This window comes from Microcebus murinus, chromosome 15 (genome assembly GCF_040939455.1).
Source record: "Microcebus murinus isolate Inina chromosome 15, M.murinus_Inina_mat1.0, whole genome shotgun sequence".
NCBI lineage: Eukaryota > Metazoa > Chordata > Mammalia > Primates > Cheirogaleidae > Microcebus > Microcebus murinus.
Genome location: NC_134118.1, coordinates 15,984,777 through 16,007,113, shown reverse-complemented (window position 1 = coordinate 16,007,113; position 22,337 = coordinate 15,984,777). Strand labels below are relative to the sequence as shown.

The 22,337-nt window shown below is 46.8% G+C and overlaps 2 protein-coding genes across 2 annotated transcripts; both read left to right on the top strand.

Annotated features, from left to right (window-relative positions):
- The first annotated feature begins 1,975 nt into the window (after positions 1 to 1,975).
- Positions 1,976 to 2,065, top strand: LOC142876326 (uncharacterized). Its single transcript, XM_076010487.1, has one exon. The coding sequence runs from the start codon at positions 1,976 to 1,978 to the stop codon at positions 2,063 to 2,065; it is 90 nt and encodes a 29-aa protein (XP_075866602.1).
- Positions 2,066 to 2,096: 31 nt separating this feature from the next.
- ATXN1 (ataxin 1) lies at positions 2,097 to 21,339 on the top strand. Its single transcript, XM_012753498.3, has 2 exons — positions 2,097 to 3,941; positions 20,124 to 21,339. The coding sequence occupies exons 1-2, from the start codon at positions 2,097 to 2,099 to the stop codon at positions 20,652 to 20,654; spliced, it is 2,376 nt and encodes a 791-aa protein (XP_012608952.1). The 3' UTR covers positions 20,655 to 21,339.
- Positions 21,340 to 22,337: the final 998 nt, after the last annotated feature.

Here is a 22,337-nt window from a genome sequence, read left to right as displayed (position 1 = left end):
GAGAAAGGATAATTACAAATAATTTTCAGGCAGCCAAATGGGGCAACGTTTTTTGATGCTTTCGTAGTTTAATTTTATTGTTATTGTAATTGATTCACAAATATTGGCTATAAATTATGTGCTAAGCTCCTTGTAAGAGAAGGCTGTACAGAACACAGTTATTTGGCGCTTATGAAAGCCCTGACATTACTCCCTGGATCCTGGCAGTTCTTCATTTCTTTAGCATTAATGTTTTAGGTCTTTTTATTTTTGGTTTCCAGTCCTGCCTTTAAGTGCTTCTCTTATCATATGAGAAATCCTATGCTTATTTGGAATTGTCCTTTTATATTGAGACATCAAATTTCTAAACTTTCACCTTCCTATATACCTGATCAAAATCATTAAGGATGGGAAACTTTCTTTTGTGTCATTTGTCATTTCATTGTGATGTTTGTTGATGATGTTGAAGCAAAACCAAATCATTGTTTCCCCCCCCAAAAAAAGTCATAAATTAGGGGGAGCAGAGGAGAGAAAGGGGAGGTTGTGTTACAATAGGGACCTCACTGTTGCTTCAGCATGGGCAAGGATTGAACGCTGAAGGGCTGCTGCCTTATTATGTTTGTTTTAAAACTGATCATTCAGAAGAAGGTCTGAGTATGAGAAATGCCAAAACTCGAGGGCCTGGATCTCCCAAAACCCAATCCTGCCACCCTCGGGATCATAGCACACTACGTTGCTCACACCTGCAGCCAGTACCTATGGGGCACTCACTTTTGCTGCTTGTTGGCGTGGTTCACGTTGGTTCCAATGACGTTCTGCCTTTTGCCAGTTGGGTATTGGTTTGCCCACACAGTAGTGATAACTCAGAGTTCAGTGGTTACCAAGGGACCAAGACACCTGTCCATAAGAACTGGCTCCAGGGTCACTGTTCATTATGTTCAGGTTTGAACACACAGGTCTGATTCGTCTGAAAGAGAGGGGTCATCTCTAGTGTTAATGGTGAGTTGGCCCTTTCTAAGGAGAAAGTGGGGGGATGGTATGAAGGGACAATTCAAAGACAACTGGGACAGGAAGAAAATAAGACAGGGAGGAAGCAGGTGTGTAACTCTTGTTAAGGAAACTTTAATGCATCCGCCCTATTATTGTATCCTACTTGGGTTTTTGTAACTGTAATCTAATTCATTTTGTTAACTGTCTCATTCTGTAACCATGTGAGTGGCTGTCCTGGGAATTCTTTGGAAACTTGTAGAGAACAGGATTATTTTTGGCTGCCTTTGCTGAATTTGGGCGTGTGTGTGTGTGTGTGTGTGTGTGTATGTGTGTGTGGATTAAGGAAGAGGAAATCGTTATACATCCAGTATGGACTCAGAACCAGGTGGAACCTTCGAGAGTAGTGGCTCTGGGCATATGAGGATTCAGAAATATAACGAGTGAGGATGCTCAGGACGTTAGCTCCTAACTGCTCCTTCGCAGTGCCTGGCACTGGGGGCACGCTCCTGCTGGCGTCATTCCCTCCCCGCTCCACCCATGGGCTTCATTCCCTTTTCCAGCCAGGTAAAGAAGAGGTGAGGAATGGAGCCAGCATTTATGAAAAGAAAAATTAAGAAATGCATCATCTACGGTCTAAGAAAAAGAGGGGGAAAAAACAGAAGATGGTATTGACTGTGTCTTAGGGGACTTGTTAACTCCATAAAAAGCGTATGCTTTAAAGTTTTGATGTGCTCAGTGTCTTAATAGCCTTCCTTCACGATGTGCCAGCCCACATGGCTAGTGTCTAATCTGCTTTAAGGCTAGGGCTATAATCGGGTTTTTGGAATTCACATTGAATCCGGAGACCTAGTCTTAATCTTGCCAAGTGTTTTTTTTTCCCCAGTGCTGATATTTTGATTTCCTTTCCCTCCTTCCCTTTCTCCTCCCTTTCCTCTTCCCCTTGTCACTGCCCTCTTCCTCTTCCCAGAATCCAGAGCTGCTGTTGGCGGATTGTACCCACGGGGAGATGATTCCTCATGAAGAGCCTGGATCCCCTACAGAAATCAAATGTGACTTTCCGTTTATCAGACTAAAATCAGAGCCAGCCAGACAGTGAAACAGTCACCGTGGAGGGGGGACGGCGAAAAATGAAATCCAACCAAGAGCGGAGCAACGAATGCCTGCCTCCCAAGAAGCGTGAGATCCCCGCCACCAGCCGGTCCTCCGAGGAGAAGGCCCCCGCCCTGCCCAGCGACAACCACCGGGCGGAGGGCGCGCCATGGCTCCCAGGCAACCCTGGTGGCCGCGGCCATGGGGGTGGGAGGCACGGGCCGGCGGGGACCTCGGCGGCGGAGCTTGGTTTACAACAGGGAATAGGTTTACACAAAGCATTGTCCACGGGGCTGGACTACTCCCCGCCCAGCGCTCCCAGGTCTGTCCCGGCGGCCACCACGTTGCCCACGGGGTACCCTCCCCCGCAGTCAGGGACTCCAGTGTCCCCCGTGCAGTACACTCACCTGCCGCACACCTTCCAGTTCATTGGGTCCTCCCAGTACAGCGGGCCCTACACCGGCTTCATCCCGTCACAGCTGATCTCCCCGACGGCCAACCCGGTCACCAGCTCGGTGGCCTCGGCCGCGGGGGCCGCCACTCCATCCCAGCGCTCCCAGCTGGAGGCCTATTCCACCCTGCTGGCCAACGTGGGCAGCCTGAGCCAGGCACCGGGACACAAGATTGAGCCGCAGCAGCAGCACCTCGGCAGGGCTCCGGGGCTCATCACGCCGGGGTCCCCGCCCCCCGCCCAGCAGAACCAGTACGTCCACATCTCCAGTCCTCCGCAGAGCGCCGGGCGCGCCGCCTCTCCCCCGGCCATCCCCGTGCACCTGCACCCGCACCAGACGATGATCCCGCACGCGCTCGCGCTGGGGCCCTCCTCCCAGGTCGTCGTGCAGTACAGCGACTCCGGCGGCCACTTCGTCCCCCGGGAGTCCGCCAAGAAGGCCGAGAGCAGCAGGCTGCAGCAGGCCGTGCAGGCCAAGGAGGTCCTCAACGGCGAGATGGAGAAGAGCCGGCGGTACGGGGCTCCGTCCTCGGCCGACCTGGGCCTGGGCAAGGCGGGCAGCAAGTCGGTCCCGCACCCGTACGAGTCCAGGCACGTGGTGGTCCACCCGGGCGCCGCGGACTACGGCGGCCGCGACCCTGCGGGGGTCCGGGCCTCGGTGATGGTCCTGCCCAACAGCAGCACGCCCGCGGGCGACATGGAGGTGCCGCACGCCCCGCACCGGGAGGCCTCCCCCTCCACCCTCAACGACAAGAGCGGCCTGCACTTAGGGAAGCCCGGCCACCGGTCCTACGCGCTGTCACCCCACACGGTCATCCAGACCACACACAGCGCCTCCGAGCCACTCCCGGTGGGACTGCCAGCCACAGCCTTCTACGCGGGGACCCAACCCCCTGTCATCGGCTACCTGAGCGGCCAGCAGCAAGCAATCACCTACGCCGGCAGCCTGCCCCAGCACCTGGTGATCCCCGGCACGCAGCCCCTGCTCATCCCGGTCGGCAGCGCGGACGTGGAAGCGTCGGGGGCAGCCCCTGCCATCGTCACATCGTCCCCCCAGTTCGCTGCAGTGCCTCACACCTTCGTCACCACGGCCCTTCCCAAGAGCGAGAACTTCAGCCCCGAGGCCCTGGGCACCCAGGCCGCCTACCCGGCCATGGTGCAGGCCCAGATCCACCTGCCCGTGGTGCAGTCGGTGGCGTCCCCCGCGGCGCCCGCCCCCACGCTGCCCCCCTACTTCATGAAAGGCTCCATCATCCAGCTGGCCAACGGGGAGCTGAAGAAGGTGGAAGACTTAAAAACGGAAGACTTCATCCAGAGTGCGGAGATCAGCAACGACCTGAAAATCGACTCCAGCACGGTGGAGAGGATCGAGGACAGCCACAGCCCGGGCGTCGCCGTGATACAGTTCGCCGTCGGGGAGCACCGAGCACAGGTAATGTTGGCGCAGGTGGGGGGACGCCCCACCGCAGCGCTGTTGGCCTTTCCTGGCAGGATGCCTTGCTTCTCTGAGGCAGCATGAGGGTTCTCATTTATATCTGGACCTTAGACTCAGCCTGTTGGGATCATGTTCTCCAAGAACATGAAGCCCTGCTTCCCCATGGCATATGTCGTTTGTAATGAATTAACCTCTGTGCATCCAGAAGTGGGGCGAGTTATGTACTCCCCTTGGGACAATTTGGAAAATCCGACCAAGGACCCCAATTGAGAAAGGCTGCGACCATTCTAGTGGTCATTCTGCTCTTTTTCTTACCAGGAAAAGATAGAGGGCACTGTCAGGGTAAGGACATTAGATGCTGAAGCCATCACATCCCATTATAACACCTGTGTTTTAAAATACAGGTTGCATTAGCCAGGTGTGGTGACATGCACCTGTAGTCCCCGCTACCCGAAAGGCTGAGGTTCAAGGATCACTTGAGCCCGGGAGTTCTGGACTGTAGTGGGCTATGCCACTCTAGTGTCTGCAATATGTTTGGCATCAATATGGTGACCTCCTGGGAGTGGGGGACCACCAGGTTGCCTAAGGAGAGGTGGCCAGGTTGGAAATGGAGCAAGTAAAAGCTCCTGTGCTGATTGTTAGTGGGATCGTGCCTGTGAATGGACATTGTACTCCAGGCTGGGCAACATAGCAAGACCCCATCTCTAAAATGTCTATATATGTCTTATTATTTAGGTGTGGCAAGGCCAACAGAACAGGAGATGACTTGAAAAGATAGTCTGTTATATATACCTCTGATCCCAAGAAAAGGTGGCACACCATGCCATGGGGGTGGGTACCAGGGGGAAGCACCAGGTCACTCAGGAGGCAGAGTGAGTGAGGGGAACCCACAGACAAGAGCCTTTCCTTTGCTTCTGTGGGAAGGAATGGGGGAGACAGGATAAGAAGCTTTAGGATTGGCTTGTGGGAATAATTGTGCTGGGCTGCTGGGCAAAGGGACTGTCCCTAGTTGTCTGGCAGCTGGCCTGCAGTGATTAGGACAGGTGGATAGTGACCCTGAGAGTGACAGACCAATGTGGGAGGTGATTAGAGCATGGGCTGTGGATTGGTGGGCTCACATATGAAGGGCAGACTTCCCATGGAGTGGTGCGCTATTTCTAGGAATTAGCCAATCTTAGCAGGGGCAGTCCCTCCAGGGACAGCAAGGCCCTAAAATGTCAAAGCATCAGAAAATAAAAGGCATAGCTAATACAATCTGAAAAGTCAGGCCTGTCCCAAGTGACCTGCTGGACTTGTAGTAAAGTCAGCTGAGTCACGTTAAAACTGGAGGAATGATGAACTCTCAGTTTCTGCAGGCTCCTCAATCCACCCTTTCTGAGGCTCCTTACATCACTTGCACACATTTATTCCAAAGCCCATTTATATCACTGCCCAAGGTGCTGGGAGTCAAACAGGTTTGGCCTCCAGCTGGGAACTTCGCTGGCCTGACCACTCTCTGGAAATGCTTCCATCGAGGACTTTAAAACGCTAGAATAGAACAGAACCTCCTTCAGGTTTGAGTTGAAAACAATCATGGAATAGCTGCTATTGGGGACATTCAAAGAAAATGAAACAAGCAAAAAAGATAAACTAGTCACTGGTTTGAATTGCTTTGAGCATTTTTTTTAAGAGACCAAGTGCAAGAGGGACAAAATCAGTGTTCTGAAGTGTTTTCCAGAACTGCTCGTGAATGACTAAATGTGGAGTCTTGCCCAAAGCCAGGGGCCTGCCGTTACAGAGAGCCGTTAGCCCTGCATACTTATCTTTGTTACTGTGATACATTACTGTGGTCTTACAGTCTTTGGGAAGCCCAAGAAAGATTTCTCAAAAGTTCTGATTTTAATAAAAGCAAATATCAGGATTATTTTTTTACTTTGGGAAGCCCAAGAAAGATTTCTCAAATGTTCTGATTTTTAAAAAAGCAAAAATCAGGATTAATTTTTTTTAAAAGAATGCCATCGTTATGTAGAACTCGCCACCCATCTCTGGTTTCTGCTACTTCCTATGTGAAATATAGGGGTGGGTATTAGCAGAGAGAAAGTTAATCGCCTTGAGCAAAGTTGACTCTTCACTGGCCCCAAGTGAAGCATAGAAATAAACAGGAGTGAAGAATAATTGTGCTTTCCATGACACCTTGAATCCTTAAAAACATCATTGTGAACGGAGGCAGGTAGGGAATGAGGTTTTGTTTTGAAATGCGACTGGTTCCTGACCGCAGTCTCTGCCAGGCTGTGAGAGCTCCACAGCCCTATTCAGTTCTTGGAAAGGAAGAATCTAGATGAGATTACCCGTGCCTAGAACTTTGCAAAGTGAACGCTTAAATGACAGAGTTTGGCTCCCTGTGCAGTCAGAGCTCTGTTCTCATCTCTTTCCCGTAGCTAGAACACTGAGTCTCTTTGCTGACAGGCAGGGTACAAATGAGCAGGTAGGAGGTTTGCCCGGGCCTGTTGGCAGGTCTGTCGGGGTGGCCCCTGTGTGGCTGTGCAGTGTCCCCAGGAGGGCTTCTGCAAAGACAGCCAAGAGGGCTGAGGTCTGCTGAAGAGGCAGCTTAGGTTGCATGTCATGAAGACAGACGTGCAAGACCCCGACACAGCCAGAGATTTGTCACTTTGCCGAGGAGCCTATCAGAAATCAGCTGACATCATCACAGCTAAAATACTGCACTAGCTGTGCTTACCAGGAGTGACAGGTTCAGAGTCAGTAGAGAGTCAGAGAAAGAGAGAAATTGGGGTGGTGGAGGGGAAAGGAGAGGGAGAGAACTAACATCTGGACTAAAATGAGGTTCCAAGGGCTGCATCCTTCTCTCCCCTGTGGGTGCCTGTGTGGGGAGCAGTCCCCTCTGGCCTGAAGAATCATCCAGGTCTTCTCAGCTGGCTAGGCATCACTAACACTTGCCTCCACAGGGAAATTTAGAAATGTGCACATTGTTGAACCTAATTAGCAAAAAATCACAAATTTGGTTGGGGAAGTTATGGAAGGTTTAGGAACTTAGGAATGGTTTTCTACAAGACAGATGGCTTCGTGACCCTGGGCATAAATCCTGCGTGAACAGAAGAGTCTCGGAATGCCTGACTTCATAAGCCCTCCCAAGGTCACTCCCGTGGGGTGTGGTGGGGTGTACTAGGGAGACAGCCTGGGGCCCGGCTTCTGATCTGTGGCAGGACAAGGTGTTTCGCCTCTCTGAGCTGCGGTTTCTCTCGTCTCTAAAACAAGCAAGTGATTCTTTATACAATGAAATCTCCTGAGCCTCCTCAGTTTTTTGATCTTTCACCTTTCTACCTTCCAGAATGGCCCTTGTAAAATTTACTGGCATCCGCTCACCAAAAACCAAGGGGGGGATTAAGGAGAACCTTCACTGACCTCATGCTGATCAGCACATAGACCTAGTAGTGGACTAAAGTCATCCCATGAAAAATTGAAGGGGTTTTACCTTGGTGATTATTTTTACAGAGCTGAATTTCTAAGTATTAGAGTGGAAAGATGCCTCCAATGTTGTCCTGGCTGACGCTCTAAAAGAGGCAGTGTAGGAGGAAAATGCGTTCCCGTATTTGTCACCGTCCCTGTGGCTTTGCCATCCTCAGTGCAGCATTTCTCTGCACAGGCAAAGCATCTTCGCACTCCCAGCCTCCCCCCAGCCCAGGTGCTGTGGATTCCAGGGGAGCAAAGGGAACTCCAGGTGGTGTCCATTATCACTCCTCTTTGGGGAGAGAACAATAGCACATTCAGCTCCAGATGGGAGAAATACTGCTTTGCCATGCTTGATTCTGGTTGAGAGCCCCAAAGGACAACAGAATCACTTAACCCGGGCCTCACTCCCCCAAATAATCCACTTTATATGCTCCAAGTTTGAGACCGTAAGTCTGCAGCAAGTCCCGGATGGGACTCTCGGGCAATAGCATCAACATGGGAGCCAGTGCCACTCCGGAGAAGGATGGGGCATCACACATTCTTGGGTGGGAAGTAGGAAAATGTAGGAACTGGAGCCAGAAAGAGAATCCAAGTCTGAGCCTATTCTCTACCGGTCAGTAGCACTGGGACTGGGTGCAAAATCAGTTTTTCCTTCCCTGCTACAGCTTAGGTGACTTTAGCCCTGAGAGGAGAATGGTTCGCTTCTGAAGAATAAATAAAAGCCCTCATACTCTTAAAAGAGTTTATGGGAGGAGAGATAGTCTATGAAAACCTAGGAAGAAGATGAACTTTTCCAATGAGCATAACAAGCTGTTTTTACACTCCCTGTGTTCTCCTGGCATAGGAGAACCATCACTGCTATTTCCGTCACTGAGACTAAATGACCTAGCGCCAGCCCGAGTGAGCGTGTACATAGCGTCTCCTTTTCTGAGTATGAGCTGGACTTGGGGGGGCTGGTGGTCCAGCCCTCCAAATGAGTAAGAGAACTAGTGAAAAAACAGGGACTCATGTATTTTCTGCAGAAGGGGTGTTAGCAACATGCCCACTGGGAGAGCCCCTACCCAGTATGGCCCCACCTGGGGACCTTTGGCTTCTGTCTGGCATGCAGGGTTGGTTCTGTCTTACAAGCAGCCTTCCCATCCCTCTGTCTCACGCTCCCTAGATTCAGCTTTTCCGAAGAGTATTTGCTCAGTACAGTTGTAGTAAAATTTATTTGTGAAGTGCTCTGGGCTGACACTTTCCTTTGACTGCTTCTTTTCCTAAATGCCAAGCTCCGTATGGTATTAGGGCTGTCTGTCGCTTCCCAGATCCTGCCGGGGTGACTGTTTCCCTGACTTACTTGGTAGCTGCTTAATATTCAGTGCCATTTTCTTCTCCCAACTGTCCTGGTGTGAGTGTGGGTGTGTGTGTGTGTGCGTGCGTGCTCGTACGGTGTGTTGTAACGATGTACTTCCTGCAGGTCTACTAATGGCTTTTCTTTCATTCCACTATTTTTTTAATGTGACTGCTGCGGACTGTGAGTCATCGGTGGCAGCATTATGCATTGAATGGATTAGCTGATGCCTAAAATAGCCAAGGCCCTCATGCAAGCAGCACATAAGCCCGGTATAGTCGGCCCCTCAGCAGCCAAGGCAGACCCACTTGCCAACAGTTAACATGCGGAGCCTGGTGGAAATGAATCCTAATGTATCAAAAACCAAATAGCGGGGAACTGGGGAACTGCCCTGTGTGCAAAGCCCACAGTAAAAAGCTTCCTATCAGTTCTGCTGTTGGAAAGGCTCCAACAAACTATAGCAAGCCACATTTTTGTTTGTGAGTCTGTGTACCCCTCCAAAAAAAAAAAAAGAAAGAAAGAAAAATGTTCTCTTTTAACTTTTGCATAATATAAGTGCCCCCAACTGGGTGATCTTGTATGTATTATTCAAGGAGACTCTCTCAGACCATTGTTGATGGCTTTTTTTTTTTTTTTTTTTTTTGAGACAGAGTCTCGCTTTGTTGCCCAGGCTAGAATGAGTGCCATGGCATCAGCCTAGCTCACAGCAACCTCAAACTCCTGGGCTCAAGCGATCCTTCTGCCTCAGCCTCCCAAGTGGCTGGGACTACAGGCATGCGCCACCATGCCCGGCTAATTTTTTCTATATATATTATTTGGCCAATTAATTTCTTTCTATTTATAGTAGAGACGGGGTCTCGCTCTTGCTCAGGCTGGTTTTGAACTCCTGACCTCGAGCAATCCGCCCGCCTCGGCCTCCCAGAGAGCTAGGATTACAGGCGTGAGCCACCGCGCCCGGCCTGTTGTTGATGGCTTTAAAAAAAAATTAATAGACTTATTGTTTAATGCAGTTTTAGGTTTACAAAAAATTGAGCAGAAAGCAGAGACAGGTTCCACAGGCGTAGTTTCCCCTATTATTAAAATGTTGGATTAGTGTAATACCTCTGTTGCAATTAATGAGCCAGTGTTGATACATTATTATTAACTAAAATCCATAGTTTACATTAGGATTTACTCTTTGTGTTGTCCATTCTGTGGGTTTTGATAAATGTATGATGTCATGTATCCAGCATGGCAGTATACAGAATACAGAATAGTTGTACCACTATTCATACAGAATAGTTATACCACTCTAAAAATCCTTCATGCTTCACCTAGTCATCTCCCCCCCTCCACCTCTAACCTCTGGCAACCCCTGATCTTTACTGTCTCAATAGTTTTGCCTTTTCCACAACATCATATAGTTGGAGTCATACAGTATGCAGCCTTTTCAGATTGGCTTCTTTCACTTTAGTACTGCACATTTCAGGTTCCTTCGTGTTTTTCTGTGACTTTCATAGCTCATTTCTTTTTTAGCACCAAATATCATGCTGCCGCTCTTTAAGGCACAAATTCTAAGACCCCAGAGGAAGAGGGCAAGTGGCTAGAATCTGTGCCTCAGGACTCTGATGTCAGAGCTGCTGCGATCACTTGCTGAGCAGTATCCTTCCTGGCCAGCCCTGAGCCTCCTCCTAGTGGGCCCTTCCCAAACCGGAGCTCTGTGAGCCACGCTACCACGTGTGAGAAGAACCCAATTCTCAACTTGGGATTTGTGTTTGGAAGGTGTCACTGTGCTAGAGTGTGGGTTTACTGAGCAACCCTGAAATGCTTCCACCAAAGACCGAGTCAGGTTTAGCATTAACATGATTAAATATTTTAAATAGAACACTCATGGATATTCTTACATTCAACTGAAGAGTTTTGACTGTTTTTATTCATGGTTTTTAAAAACCGAAGTAAATGAGTCTCTTGCTTATCCCCTTAATCCTTGCTATAGGATTTTCTGATTTTCTTCATGTTAAGAATGAAGTTAGTCGTGCAAACTGGCCTTCCAGGACAGCAGACTGGCTCTTCTCTGCAGGTTAACACAAGATGGAGAGTTTCACTTGCAGACAAAGTTAGGCATTCCCAATTTAATAACTTCACCAAAAGCTAGACATCTTCACTAAAACCCAGCTTCAGAGAGATTTCATTGCTCCCAGCCACCGGCAGAATTTGTATGTTTGGGATAGTGTCACACAAAAATGTTTTGTAAAACAGATGCCCTTCGCATTTGTGAAAACAGGGATTCTTGTGAAGGAAAAGGGAGACATATTTAAACAACAGACGTTTTGTTTTCTTTCTATCTTGTTTTTGATGATATGTACATATGTGTGTATATAGACATAGCACCAATCTAAGATTGAAATATACAACCAAACAGCATAAGTATGCGATACGCGTGTGTGCATATAGCATTTAGATAACAGGAGTTATTGACTAAGTAGTGGAAGGGATTTTATCGAGCTTCACACAGAGGAGCTAAAAATGATCATAAAAGCCAGTCATTAGCCACACTAGGAAAGTGACATTGAATAAATAATTATCAGCCCAGAAGCAAGGCTGTGTTGCCTCCCTGTCTTGGTTTTTCCTTCCAAGATGGAAGTTGAAAGTGATGATTTTAGAGGAGCTGGTTTAGGGGGCTGGAAGGGTCGGGGTAGACACTCTTCAAATAACAGCAGCCGTGAGCAAATGGGTGTGCTTGCAGCAGCTGGAGGAGGATGGGGGGTGATCTGCCCCTCAAAACGAGAGGTACTGGCTGCAAGGTATGGAGAGATGAAAGACAGAGGGGCCCCAAGCTGATAAAAGGACAAAGGCCACCTATGCTCACATTTCATCCTACGGACTGCTTAAGGTATTTGGAAAAGGATGTATTTATGGGATGAAAAAAAAATGGGCTATATTGAGCTTCCGGGAGTTATGTAACATGCTTTGGTTGTATGTGGCACTGTTCTCATGAATTTATTTTCATCAGAGACCATCCTGGAAAATGTTTGGAACCCCAACACGATCATAAAATAAATTAATGATTATTAGCACAACTGAAAGGAGCAAGAGTGGAGAGAAAAAAAGTATGATTCAGTGAAATTATGACAAGCTCAGGGTCTGACAGGGTGAGGCAGCTATGGCTCAGACCAGAAAGCTGCCTGTCACAGCGAGCCAGGCCCTGGGGAAGGCACTGCTCCTCTCCCTGGGACAGACTATAGCTTAATTTAGTCCCAGCTGGTGACAAAAACAAGGGCAGGCAGTCTCTCCATCATCTAAACAGTGTCCTCTATTGGCCACTTGTGCCATTGCAATGTTTTTCCATATGAAAAGCAAATGAAACTATTTATTCCTTCAGATTTTTACTGAGCTGCCAGTTAGATACCAGGAAGTATCCTAGACTCTGGGGACAGAACAATTAGTTTAGGGGAAAGAGATGAAACTGACAAGCAAACATTTAAGTAAGTAACAAAAAAAGAAAAAAAAAAAAGAATACATCAAAAGATAAGAAGTGGGAAGGGGCTGGGCCTGGTGGCTCCTATAATCCTAGCACTCTAGGAGACCAAGGCAGAGGAAGATTGCTTGAAGCCAGGTGTTCAAGACCAGCTGAGCAATACCCTGGTCTCTACCCAGTCTCTACATAAAATAGAAAAATTAGCTTGGTGTGGTGGCCGGCACCTGTAGTCCCAGCTACCTGGAGCTGAGACAGGAGGATCACATGAGCCCAGGAGTTTGAGGTTGCAATGAGCTATGATGACACTACTGTACTCTACCTTAGGCAACAGAGAGAGACCCTGCCCAAAAAGGGGGGGGAGGTGCTACAGGAGCAAAATAAAGCAGCATAAAGAGGATAAGAAGACTAGAAGGTTGTTAATTTAAATAGAGCTATTTGGGAAGCTCTCTCTGAAAAGGAAAATAGACCACAGCAGTACATAGGGAAAAAAGGATTCCGAATGAAGGGAACAGCGGGTGCACAAACCAGAAGGCACAAGTGTCTTTGGAATTAAAGGACCAGCAAGGAGACCAGTTTTCCTACAGGGTGTAGTGATAAGGGGTGAGTGCAGACGGCATCGGGCTTGCTCATAGCGACTCAGCAAGGGAGGTGCTGGCTCGGTCAGGACAGAGGTGGTGGAGGTGGTGAGAAATGGTCTCATTCTGGGTATATGTGGATGAGAAACCGGTAGGACTTGCTTATGATTTGGATATGTGTAGTATGAGAGAAAGAATGGAAGGAAGTGGGAGTCCTGGGCCCTCGACCTGAGCAGCTGGAAGAATGGGGATTCCATTTATGGAGACAGGGAGCAGCATGGGATGTGCCGCTGGGCAGGAACACAGCAGGAGGTCTGTTTCATGTTACGTTTGAGGTGCCAATTAGACATCCGAGTGGGCGTGATCAGACAGTGTGGTAGTCCGTATCCAGATGAACCCTTATGAAGTTGCTTGTTTCACATGTATGTTGTGTCTCCCCATTGAAGACAAGAAACTGGGTTTTAAACAATAGATACTCTTCCAGGGTCTGTAACACAGGTGCTCAGTGTGTGCTTATTGTTTTGTTGTTGGTGTTGTTTGTGCGTTGGTGTTGTTGGTGTGTTTTTATTGTTGTTGTTTGGGGGTTTTTTTGTTGTTTTTGAGACAGAGCCTCACTCTGTTGCCCTGAGTAGAGTGCTGTGGCATCAGCCTAGCTCACGGCAACCTCAGACTCCTGGGGTCAAGCCATCCTCCTGCCTCAGCCTCCCGAGTAGCTGGGACTATACACATGCGCCACCACGCCTGGCTAATTTTTTCTCTTTTTAGTAGAGACGGGGTCTGGCTATTGCTCAGACTGTTCTTGAACTCCAGACCTCAAGTGATCCTCCCGGCCTATGCCCCCCAGAGTGCTAGGATTACAGGTGTGAGCCACCGCACCCAGCCCAGTGTGTGCTTATTGAACTTTATTAAAACTGTAAAACGTTGGAGTGTGTCATGATGAACACACAATCAATAGTATTTTGAGCTCTCAGTAGGGAACACATGCACATAGGTCTCAAATGTAAGGAATTCACAGACTCATTGTCCCAGCTTAAGGTGACATCATGCCAGAGAATCACACCTTCTCTGTTTCACATCCAAAACAGTCCCTGGTGGCATTGACAGCACATTTTGAGGTAGTTAATGCTCCTTTCCAAGGGAATTTCAAGCAGACAGACTTGACTCTATATATATTCTCCCTGGGGAAAAAAAATCCCTCAGTTGAGATTTTTTCATTAACTGTTCATGATCATTTAACCTTTAAGAATGTGTATGTCCATATGACAAACCTAATTATAAAATAAAAATAGATTTGTTATGAATACTTTAGTGTACTAATTTGAGATATGTGCAACAAGATTTTAACTTTCACCGAAGGAAGGGGGAAAAACATATTTTAATTCACAAACATTCAGACCCCTGGGGTGGGAGGAAGTACATTATCTAGATATTTCAAGCTAGATAATTAGTGAAAAGAAAAATAGCATTGGCCTCAGTTATCCATTCCAGTGCATACAACAGTTCGATTATCTGAATAATCTTTTGCTCCTAACTCAGCTTGCGTAGACGCAACTGAGGATGTCTGGTGGTGGTGTCTTTTCCCAGAATGACACGGGTCACTGGGAGGAGGCAGAGCCAGAATTTAGGCAGAAGGGACCAAAGAGACAAAACTTTGAAGTGATGGAGAAGAACCTCCCCAGCCTATCTAGGTTAAAAGAAATTCCATTAACATCCGCTTTCATTAGTGCACATCTCAAATATTCTCTCTCTCCCCCACTTTTCTTTCATGGATTTTAAGGCAGGCTGTTCTAGCCATGGACCACGCCGCGGCATTTAATTCTAAGGCCTATCTTTGGAGTTTTGAGCTGAGGGAATAATGAAAGACTCTCAAAATGTTCAAAAACATCACGGAGTCTTTAATGGTAAACATGTGCATCTGCAGCATAGCTTTTAGAGTAATCAATTATATTACCTGTTACGAAGGCCTTGAAGACATTTCTTCCTAAGGAGTCCACAGATACTTGGGAACATGTGAAAATCTTCAGATAGATTTATCTGTGAGTACACAGTAGATGTTATTTTTGGAAAATAAACTATTGGCTGCTCTGAGGAGTGTATACCCTACAGGTGACACGCCAAGGACCTCTCCATTGGTGGGTGCCGGCTGTCTGCCAGCAAGGAGGCAGGGAGTTTCCCAGGAACATGCAGAGCCCAAAAAGAGGCTGACGCGTTTGGAAATAGTGCTTCTGATACTAGGAATGTCACATTCCCTCTGACTGGAGTTAGGAACAAGCTAACAGGGAGTCTGGTAGAGATTCTTGTGAGATATTTACACCTGAGAACTTTGTTTTTATGACCTGGAAATGCAGCTGAACAATCCCACGTGACATAAGACATGTCCCTTCTGCTCACTTTGTGTTGTTAATAGCTGTCAGAGGTGTGGGAGAGGATTTATGGAGCCAGTTCCAGGTTGCCCCCCACCCGCCCCACTTAGAATGGATATCCCCGTCTGATAGTGTAACTTGTAAGTACAGCTGTAAATGTATATAATGCAAATAATAGATATGTGTGTGTGATGTAAATAGAGTTTTGAAACTGAACATCAGCCTTGTCACACACTTATATAGGGTGAGTAGATGTAAACAGACACTATATCCCGGTGTTCTGTACCGTGAAACAAATCTGTAAGCTCACACCATTGGATCCTACTTACAGCAAGTAATATTCACCCCTGTTTGGGGTAGCAGAAATGTTAAGTTTATCTCTTTCAGTGGTGGTGTAATTTATCTTTGTTCGCAGGGCTAGAGATCAGGCGGCATAAGAAAAAGAAAATGGGTTTGGGGACTAAAAACTGGGATTAAATCCCAATCCTGTCAGCTATAATAGCTATGAAATTAGACAAGTGATTTAATCTCTCTGTGACTATTTGTAAATTGTATAAAACTGGAATAGCAGTATTCTTATATATTGTCACCATTAAACAAACTACTTTTTGTAAAGCTTGTTCCTGAAATGTTTTACAAAGAGTAGGCACTCAAAAAATTTTAGCTCTCTTCACATTATTGAAATAGCCCAGGCTGGGCGTGGTGGCTCATGCCTGTAATCCTAGCACTCTGGGAGGCCGAGGCAGGCCGATTGCTCAAGGTCAGGAGTTCGAAACCAGCCTGAGCAAGAGCGAGACCCCGTCTCTACTATAAATAAAAAGAAATTAATTGGCTAACCAATATATATAGAAAAAGATTAGCCGGGCATGGTGGCACATGCCTGTAGTCCCAGCTACTTGGGAGGCTGAGGCAGCAGGATTGCTCAAGCCCAGGAGTTTGAGGTTGCTGTGAGCTAGGCTGACACCATGGCACTCACTCTAGCCTGGGCAACAAAGTGAGACTCTGTCTCAAAAAAAAAAAAGAGCCCAGAACAATGAAACTTTCCCCCAAAGAACATGCACATGAATATGGGCTTATGTTTACACACACACACACACAATAGAAATAGGCTTCCATATATATTCACTTTGGTCCCTTCTAAAAGCATCTGTCTTCTGAAGATCCAGTAAAATCTGTCATTCTAGAGGTTTATCAGAACTAGATCAATCGAGTTACCAAAGAAGATAATGAAGTAGAAAACTTGCAAACCATGTAAATTACATGGGAGTTTACTACTTTTTAAGATTTTTTGTATTTTAATTATTTATTTCTATGTATATGCATGTTTATAAAATCCAGAATATTTTTAATGTTATTGTATATAGTCAGTATTCATTTGATTTACCACACATCTACCATTTCATTGTTCTTTACTCCCAGCACCCACAAACTTCTTTCTTGATTCATTCTTTACCTAAAGAATGCTCTTCAGTATTTTCTGTCATGCAGATCTGTTGGTGGTGAATTCTCTTAATTACTGTTTGTCTGAGCATGTCTTTATTTTGCCTTCATTCTTGAAGGATCTTTTTGCTCCATAGAGAATTCTTGATTGGCAATTCTTTTTCTTTAGCACTTTAAAGATAATCCATTGTCTTTTGGCTTCCATTTTTTGTGATGAGTGAGTTTAATTAAACTGTGAATTTAATTGTTGCTTATTTGAAAGTAATGTATATTTTGTTCTAGAGGTTTTTAAGGTATTTTCTCCAGCCTTTGGCTTATAGCAGTTTAACTATGCCCTGCCTAGGTGAGGGTTTCTTTTTATCTTTCCTGCCCGGGGTTAGGCCTTCTTGAATCCATAACTTATGCCTCTCATCAGTTGGGAAAAATTCTTAGCCATTACCTCCTCAAGTGTTACTACTTCTGCCCCATTATCTCACACTCTTCCTCCTCCAAATTATGTATCTGTTCCAGGAGTCCTCAAACTTCTTAAACAGGGGGCCAGTTCACCATCCCTCAGACGGTTGGAGGGCCGTTGGAGAGTGCGGTGCACATTCCACACATGCGCACTGTGGACCCAGGATGAGTCGGCTGCTAAGCAGGACAGGCAGTGGGCAGCAAAAACACCCGGCGGGCCAGATAAATGTCCTCAACGGGCCACATGTGGCCCACGGGCCGTAGTAATTAGACCTTCTCTAATTACTGAGGACCCCCGTAATTAGACCTTCTCAATGTATCTTCTTTGTCTCTTACCTTCTCTTCTGTATTAGTCATCTTTTTTCAGCTCTATGTTCATTTTTGCATAGCTTCTTCTAAAGCTCTAATTAGAGAATCCAGTTCACTAATTCTCCCTTAAACCATGTCTATATCTGATAACTGTATAGCAGAAGCCCCTGTTGGTCTGTTTTTAATATCTATTGTTTTTTGATAGTTTTTATTCATGTTAAATGCCACTCTCCATTTTTAAATGCCTCATGCCACTCTCCACTTTTAAATGGAATGCTAGTCTTTTATTTGCAAAATTGTGGAAATAATTCCAGACCTTAATCCAGTTTTAGGGACGAAGATGACTCAAATGCGAGCTTCAGTCCTAGAAAGGCCTGTCTGCTTCTGGTTCACGCTTACCTATAAGGCACAGTGCCAATGCTTTGGGGTCATAGCCCAGAATATGGGGTTCGCTGGAGAGCACCATCCCGTGGTGTAACCTGAACTCCATTTCCTCTGCCCCATGCTCTTAAGACTATCAAAAGTGCACTTGGGGCCGGGCTCGGTGGCTCACACCTGTAATCCTAGCACTCTGGGAGGCCGAGGCAGGAGGATCGCTCAAGGTCAGCAGTTTGAGACCAGCCTGAGCAAGTGCGAGACCCCGTCTCTACTAAAAATAGAAAGAAATTAATTGGCCAACTAAAAATATATACAAAAAATTAGCCGGGCATTGTGGCATATGCCTGTAGTCCCAGCTACTTGGGAGGCTGAAGAAGGATTGCTTGAGCTTAGGAGTTTGAGGTTGCTGTGAGCTAGGCTGACGCCACGGCACTCTAGTCTGGGCAACAGAGTGAGACTCTGTCTCAAAAAAAATAAAAAGTGCACTTGGGAGGGGTGGGCGAGGGGAAAATATCACACTTGATTTTACAACTGCTCTGCTTTAGAATGTTCTAGTACCCTCAGGAGACAATAGGCCCCAAACACCAGGTTCAAATCTCTGGGCCATCATCCTTTCCTGATCTGACCCAGTTATCATTTACTATCTTACTCTCTGTCCGATGCCATAAGAAAAAAAAATTATTAACATTTTGTCCAGGGTTTCTTAAATTTTATTTGTTTATATTTTTTTGTTCAGAGTTTTTAGTTGTCCTCAGCACCAGAGTTGGTCCAAACTGCGTCATCTCCTACATCTAGAAGGCCCATTGAAAATGGACTTTTTAAACGACTTCATTGTTTTCTTCTTTTCTATATAAAGTTGAAGAAATTTGATTCCCATGAGAATTAAACTGTAAAAACTTCTCATGCATTTCAGCCTAATTTAATGGCAGTGGTAAGACTTTGGCTGGACAGTTTGCAGATCCCTGAACACACCATCTCCTTGCCTTTGTCCGCATATCCCTACTTGAGGAATATCTTTTCCTTGCAACCACATCTGCACTCTACCCCCATTATTTTTTAAACCTCAGCACAGCGAAACCTCATGCAGGAAGACTGACTTACTCCCTTCTTCTCAAAAATGCCCTCCAGGCCGGGCGCTGTGGCTCACGCCTGTAATCCTAGCTCTTGGGAGGCCGAGGCGGGCGGATTGCTCAAGGTCAGGAGTTCGAAACCAGCCTGAGCAAGAGCGAGACCCCGTCTCTACTATAAATAGAAATTAATTGGCCAACTGATATATATATAAAAAAATTAGCCGGGCATGGTGGCGCATGCCTGTAGTCCCAGCTACTCGGGAGGCTGAGGCAGAAGGATCACTGGAGCCCAGGAGTTTGAGGTTGCTGTGAGCTAGGCTGACGCCACGGCACTCACTCTAGCCTGGGCAACAGAGCGAGACTCTGTCTCAAAAAAAAAAAAAAAAAAATGCCCTCCAATAACTTTATGGGGTGCAAAGCTCCATGACCCCACCTGCCACAGTGGTTGGCGGTTCTTGTTCATGGGCCTCTTTTGTCTACTTGATTGTGAACTCCTTTGCACTATCTTTTCAGTTGAATCCCTTATCCTTGCCGGGTGACACATGGTGGCATGAAGAAGACGGCAGCTATTGAGAGAGTATACAGGCTTCACCTGCTTTCATAATTTGCAGAGACCACCCTGAATACCTGGGCTTGGACCAAGCACTGGTGCTATCTGTGTCTTGTTCACCTTTCCCCAGTAGTGTCCTACCCTTGGGCATCTTCAAGTCCTGCCCAAACTTCAGGGCCCAGGGAAAGCCTTCCCTGGTTCCTCTAGCCCATTGGTTACACTCCCTCTAAATTCCTAGAATACACATTCATTTATCCAATAAACATTTATTAAGCTCCAACCATATGCCACATACCCTTTTAGAGACTTGGGATACAGTGATAAACACATGCCTGCCTCGTGGAACTTACATACAGTCTCTCTCTGGTCCGCATTTTGTCCTGTCAAACGTGATCACAGCAGTTTGTTGTGCAGTGAGCTGGTAAAATGCAGGACCATAGTGACAGCTTCAGAGTCACCGCAGAGCAGAGCCTAGCTTCAGTGCTGAACGCTAAGTAAGTGTTTTGTCATTGCTGGGGGTTGGCGGACTTGTTCTCGCAGAGACAGTAGAGCTGATATTCAGAATATTTTGAATACTGAATGGACTTTTACACTGGAAAGTTCCTTGGCTGGCTTCTGCCCAGCATCTATATATGGTAAGTACAGGAAGGACAGAAAGTTAAGAGCTTCATTTGTCATGTGTTGGAGCGAGGAAGGGGGAGGTCGTTCAGCTTGTGTGTGTGTGTGTGTAAAAGAAAACAAGAATAAAATGTTTTCAATTGTTTCCTTCCTTTTGCCTCTCTCTGTCTCTCACTGTTTCCGCAGGTCAGCGTTGAAGTTTTGGTAGAGTATCCTTTTTTCGTGTTTGGACAGGGCTGGTCATCGTGCTGTCCAGAGAGAACCAGCCAGCTCTTTGACTTGCCGTGTTCCAAACTCTCAGTGGGGGACGTCTGCATCTCGCTGACCCTCAAGAACCTGAAGAACGGCTCTGTTAAGAAGGGCCAGCCCGCGGATCCGGCCAGCGTCCTGCTGAAGCACTCAAAGACCGACAGCCTGGCGGGCAGCAGACACAGGTACGCCGAGCAGGAAAACGGAATTAACCAGGGAAGTGCCCAGATGCTCTCCGAGAATGGTGAACTGAAGTTTCCAGAAAAAATAGGATTGCCTGCAGCGCCCTTCCTCACCAAAATAGAACCCAGCAAGCCCGCGGCCACGAGGAAGAGGAGGTGGTCGGCGCCGGAGACCCGCAAACTGGAGAAGTCAGAAGACGAACCACCTTTGACTCTTCCCAAGCCTTCTCTAATTCCTCAGGAGGTTAAGATTTGCATTGAAGGCCGGTCTAACGTAGGCAAGTAGAGGCAGTGTGGGGAAAGGAAGGAACCGTGGCTCTCCCTTACCCCGTTGTATCCAGATTACTGTACTGTAGGCTAAATAACACAGTATTTACATGTTATCCTTATTTTAGGTTTCTGTTCTAACCTTGTCATTAGAGTTACAGCAGGTGTGTCGCAGGAGATTGGTGCATATGCTTTTTCCACGAGTGGCTGTCAGCAAGGGTGGGTGCAGGGCCAGAGCAGGGGCAGTCCGGGCTTCAGGCAGGCGACCCGGGAAGGAAGGCATGTGGCCTCCTGGCGCCTGTCTTCCGCAGCGGCGCAGAAGCGTGCGGTGGGCGCTGACTCCCGCCAGTGTCGAGAGAAAGTCGCGTGGGGAGGGACCTGCAGGGGTGCGTGCATGTCGGGGTGCACGGGGTGCCGGGCGGTGAGCGAGGGTCTCTTTTTCTCTGCCTCCCTCTGTCTCCCTCTCTTGCTGCCAGCATGGGATTGGGGGTCCCGAGCAGTGTCCTCCTGGGGTTCCCACGTGCAACATCAACATCAGGAACCCAGCTTCAGGGCATCGTAGAGAGGCTCAGACGGCAGAAAAGAACATTTTTTTCTCTCCAACATATTTTACAATAAAAGCAACTTTTAATCGTATAGATATATATTTCCCCCTATGGGGCCTGACTGCACTGATATATATATATATATATATATATTTTTTTTTTTTTTAAAAAAGAGCAACTGCCACACGTGGGATTTCGTTTCTGCTTTGCTAGTGCAGTGATGTCGCCAGGGTGTCATGGTGGCCAGGGAAGCCGCCACTCACGTGGCCCCACGAGGGGGGTGGGGGCGGGGTGGGGGAGAATGAATGCCCACTGCTGGTCTCTGTGCAGTGTTAGGAAAACCAATCAGGTTCTTGCATTGACTTCGCTCCCAAGAGGTAGATGCAAACTGCCCTTCAGTGAGAGCAACAGGAGCTCTTCGAGTTGAGTTTGCAAAATCTTTTTGTCTTTTAACTCTAGTACTGTTTATAGTTCATGACTATGGACAACTCTATGGGTGCCACTTTTTTCAGATTCCAGTGTGACATGAGGAATTAGATTTTGAAGATGAGCATATATTACTATCTCTAAGCACTTAAAATGCTGTTCACATTTTATTACCAAGCATCTTGGTCTATCATTCAACAAGTACTGTATCTCACTTTAAACTCTTTGGGAAGAAAAACAACAAACAAAAAAATTGAGTTGCTTTCTTTTTTTCAACACTGTAACTACATTTCAGCTCTGCAGAAGTTGCTCACAAGCAAGATATTGAAAGTTTCAATGTGGTTTAAAGGGATGAATGTGAATTATGAACTAGTATGTGACAATAAATGACCACCAAGTACTACCTGACAGGAGGCACTTTTCACTTTGATGTCTGAGAAAGAGTTAAAGGCATATGCAGAGTTGGCAGAGAAACTGAGAGAAAAGGGACTGAGAAAAGAATACTCATTTTTGTCCAGTGTTTTTCTTTTTAAGATGAACTTTTAAAGAACCTTGCGATTTGCACATCTTGAGTTTATAATTTGTGTGATATTCCTGCAGTTTTTATCCAATAACATTGTGGGAAAGGTTTGGGGGACTGAACGAGCATAAATAAATGTAGCAAAATTACTTTCTAACCTGCCTAAACTCTAGGCCATTTTATAAGGTTATGTTCCTTCAGAATTCATTTT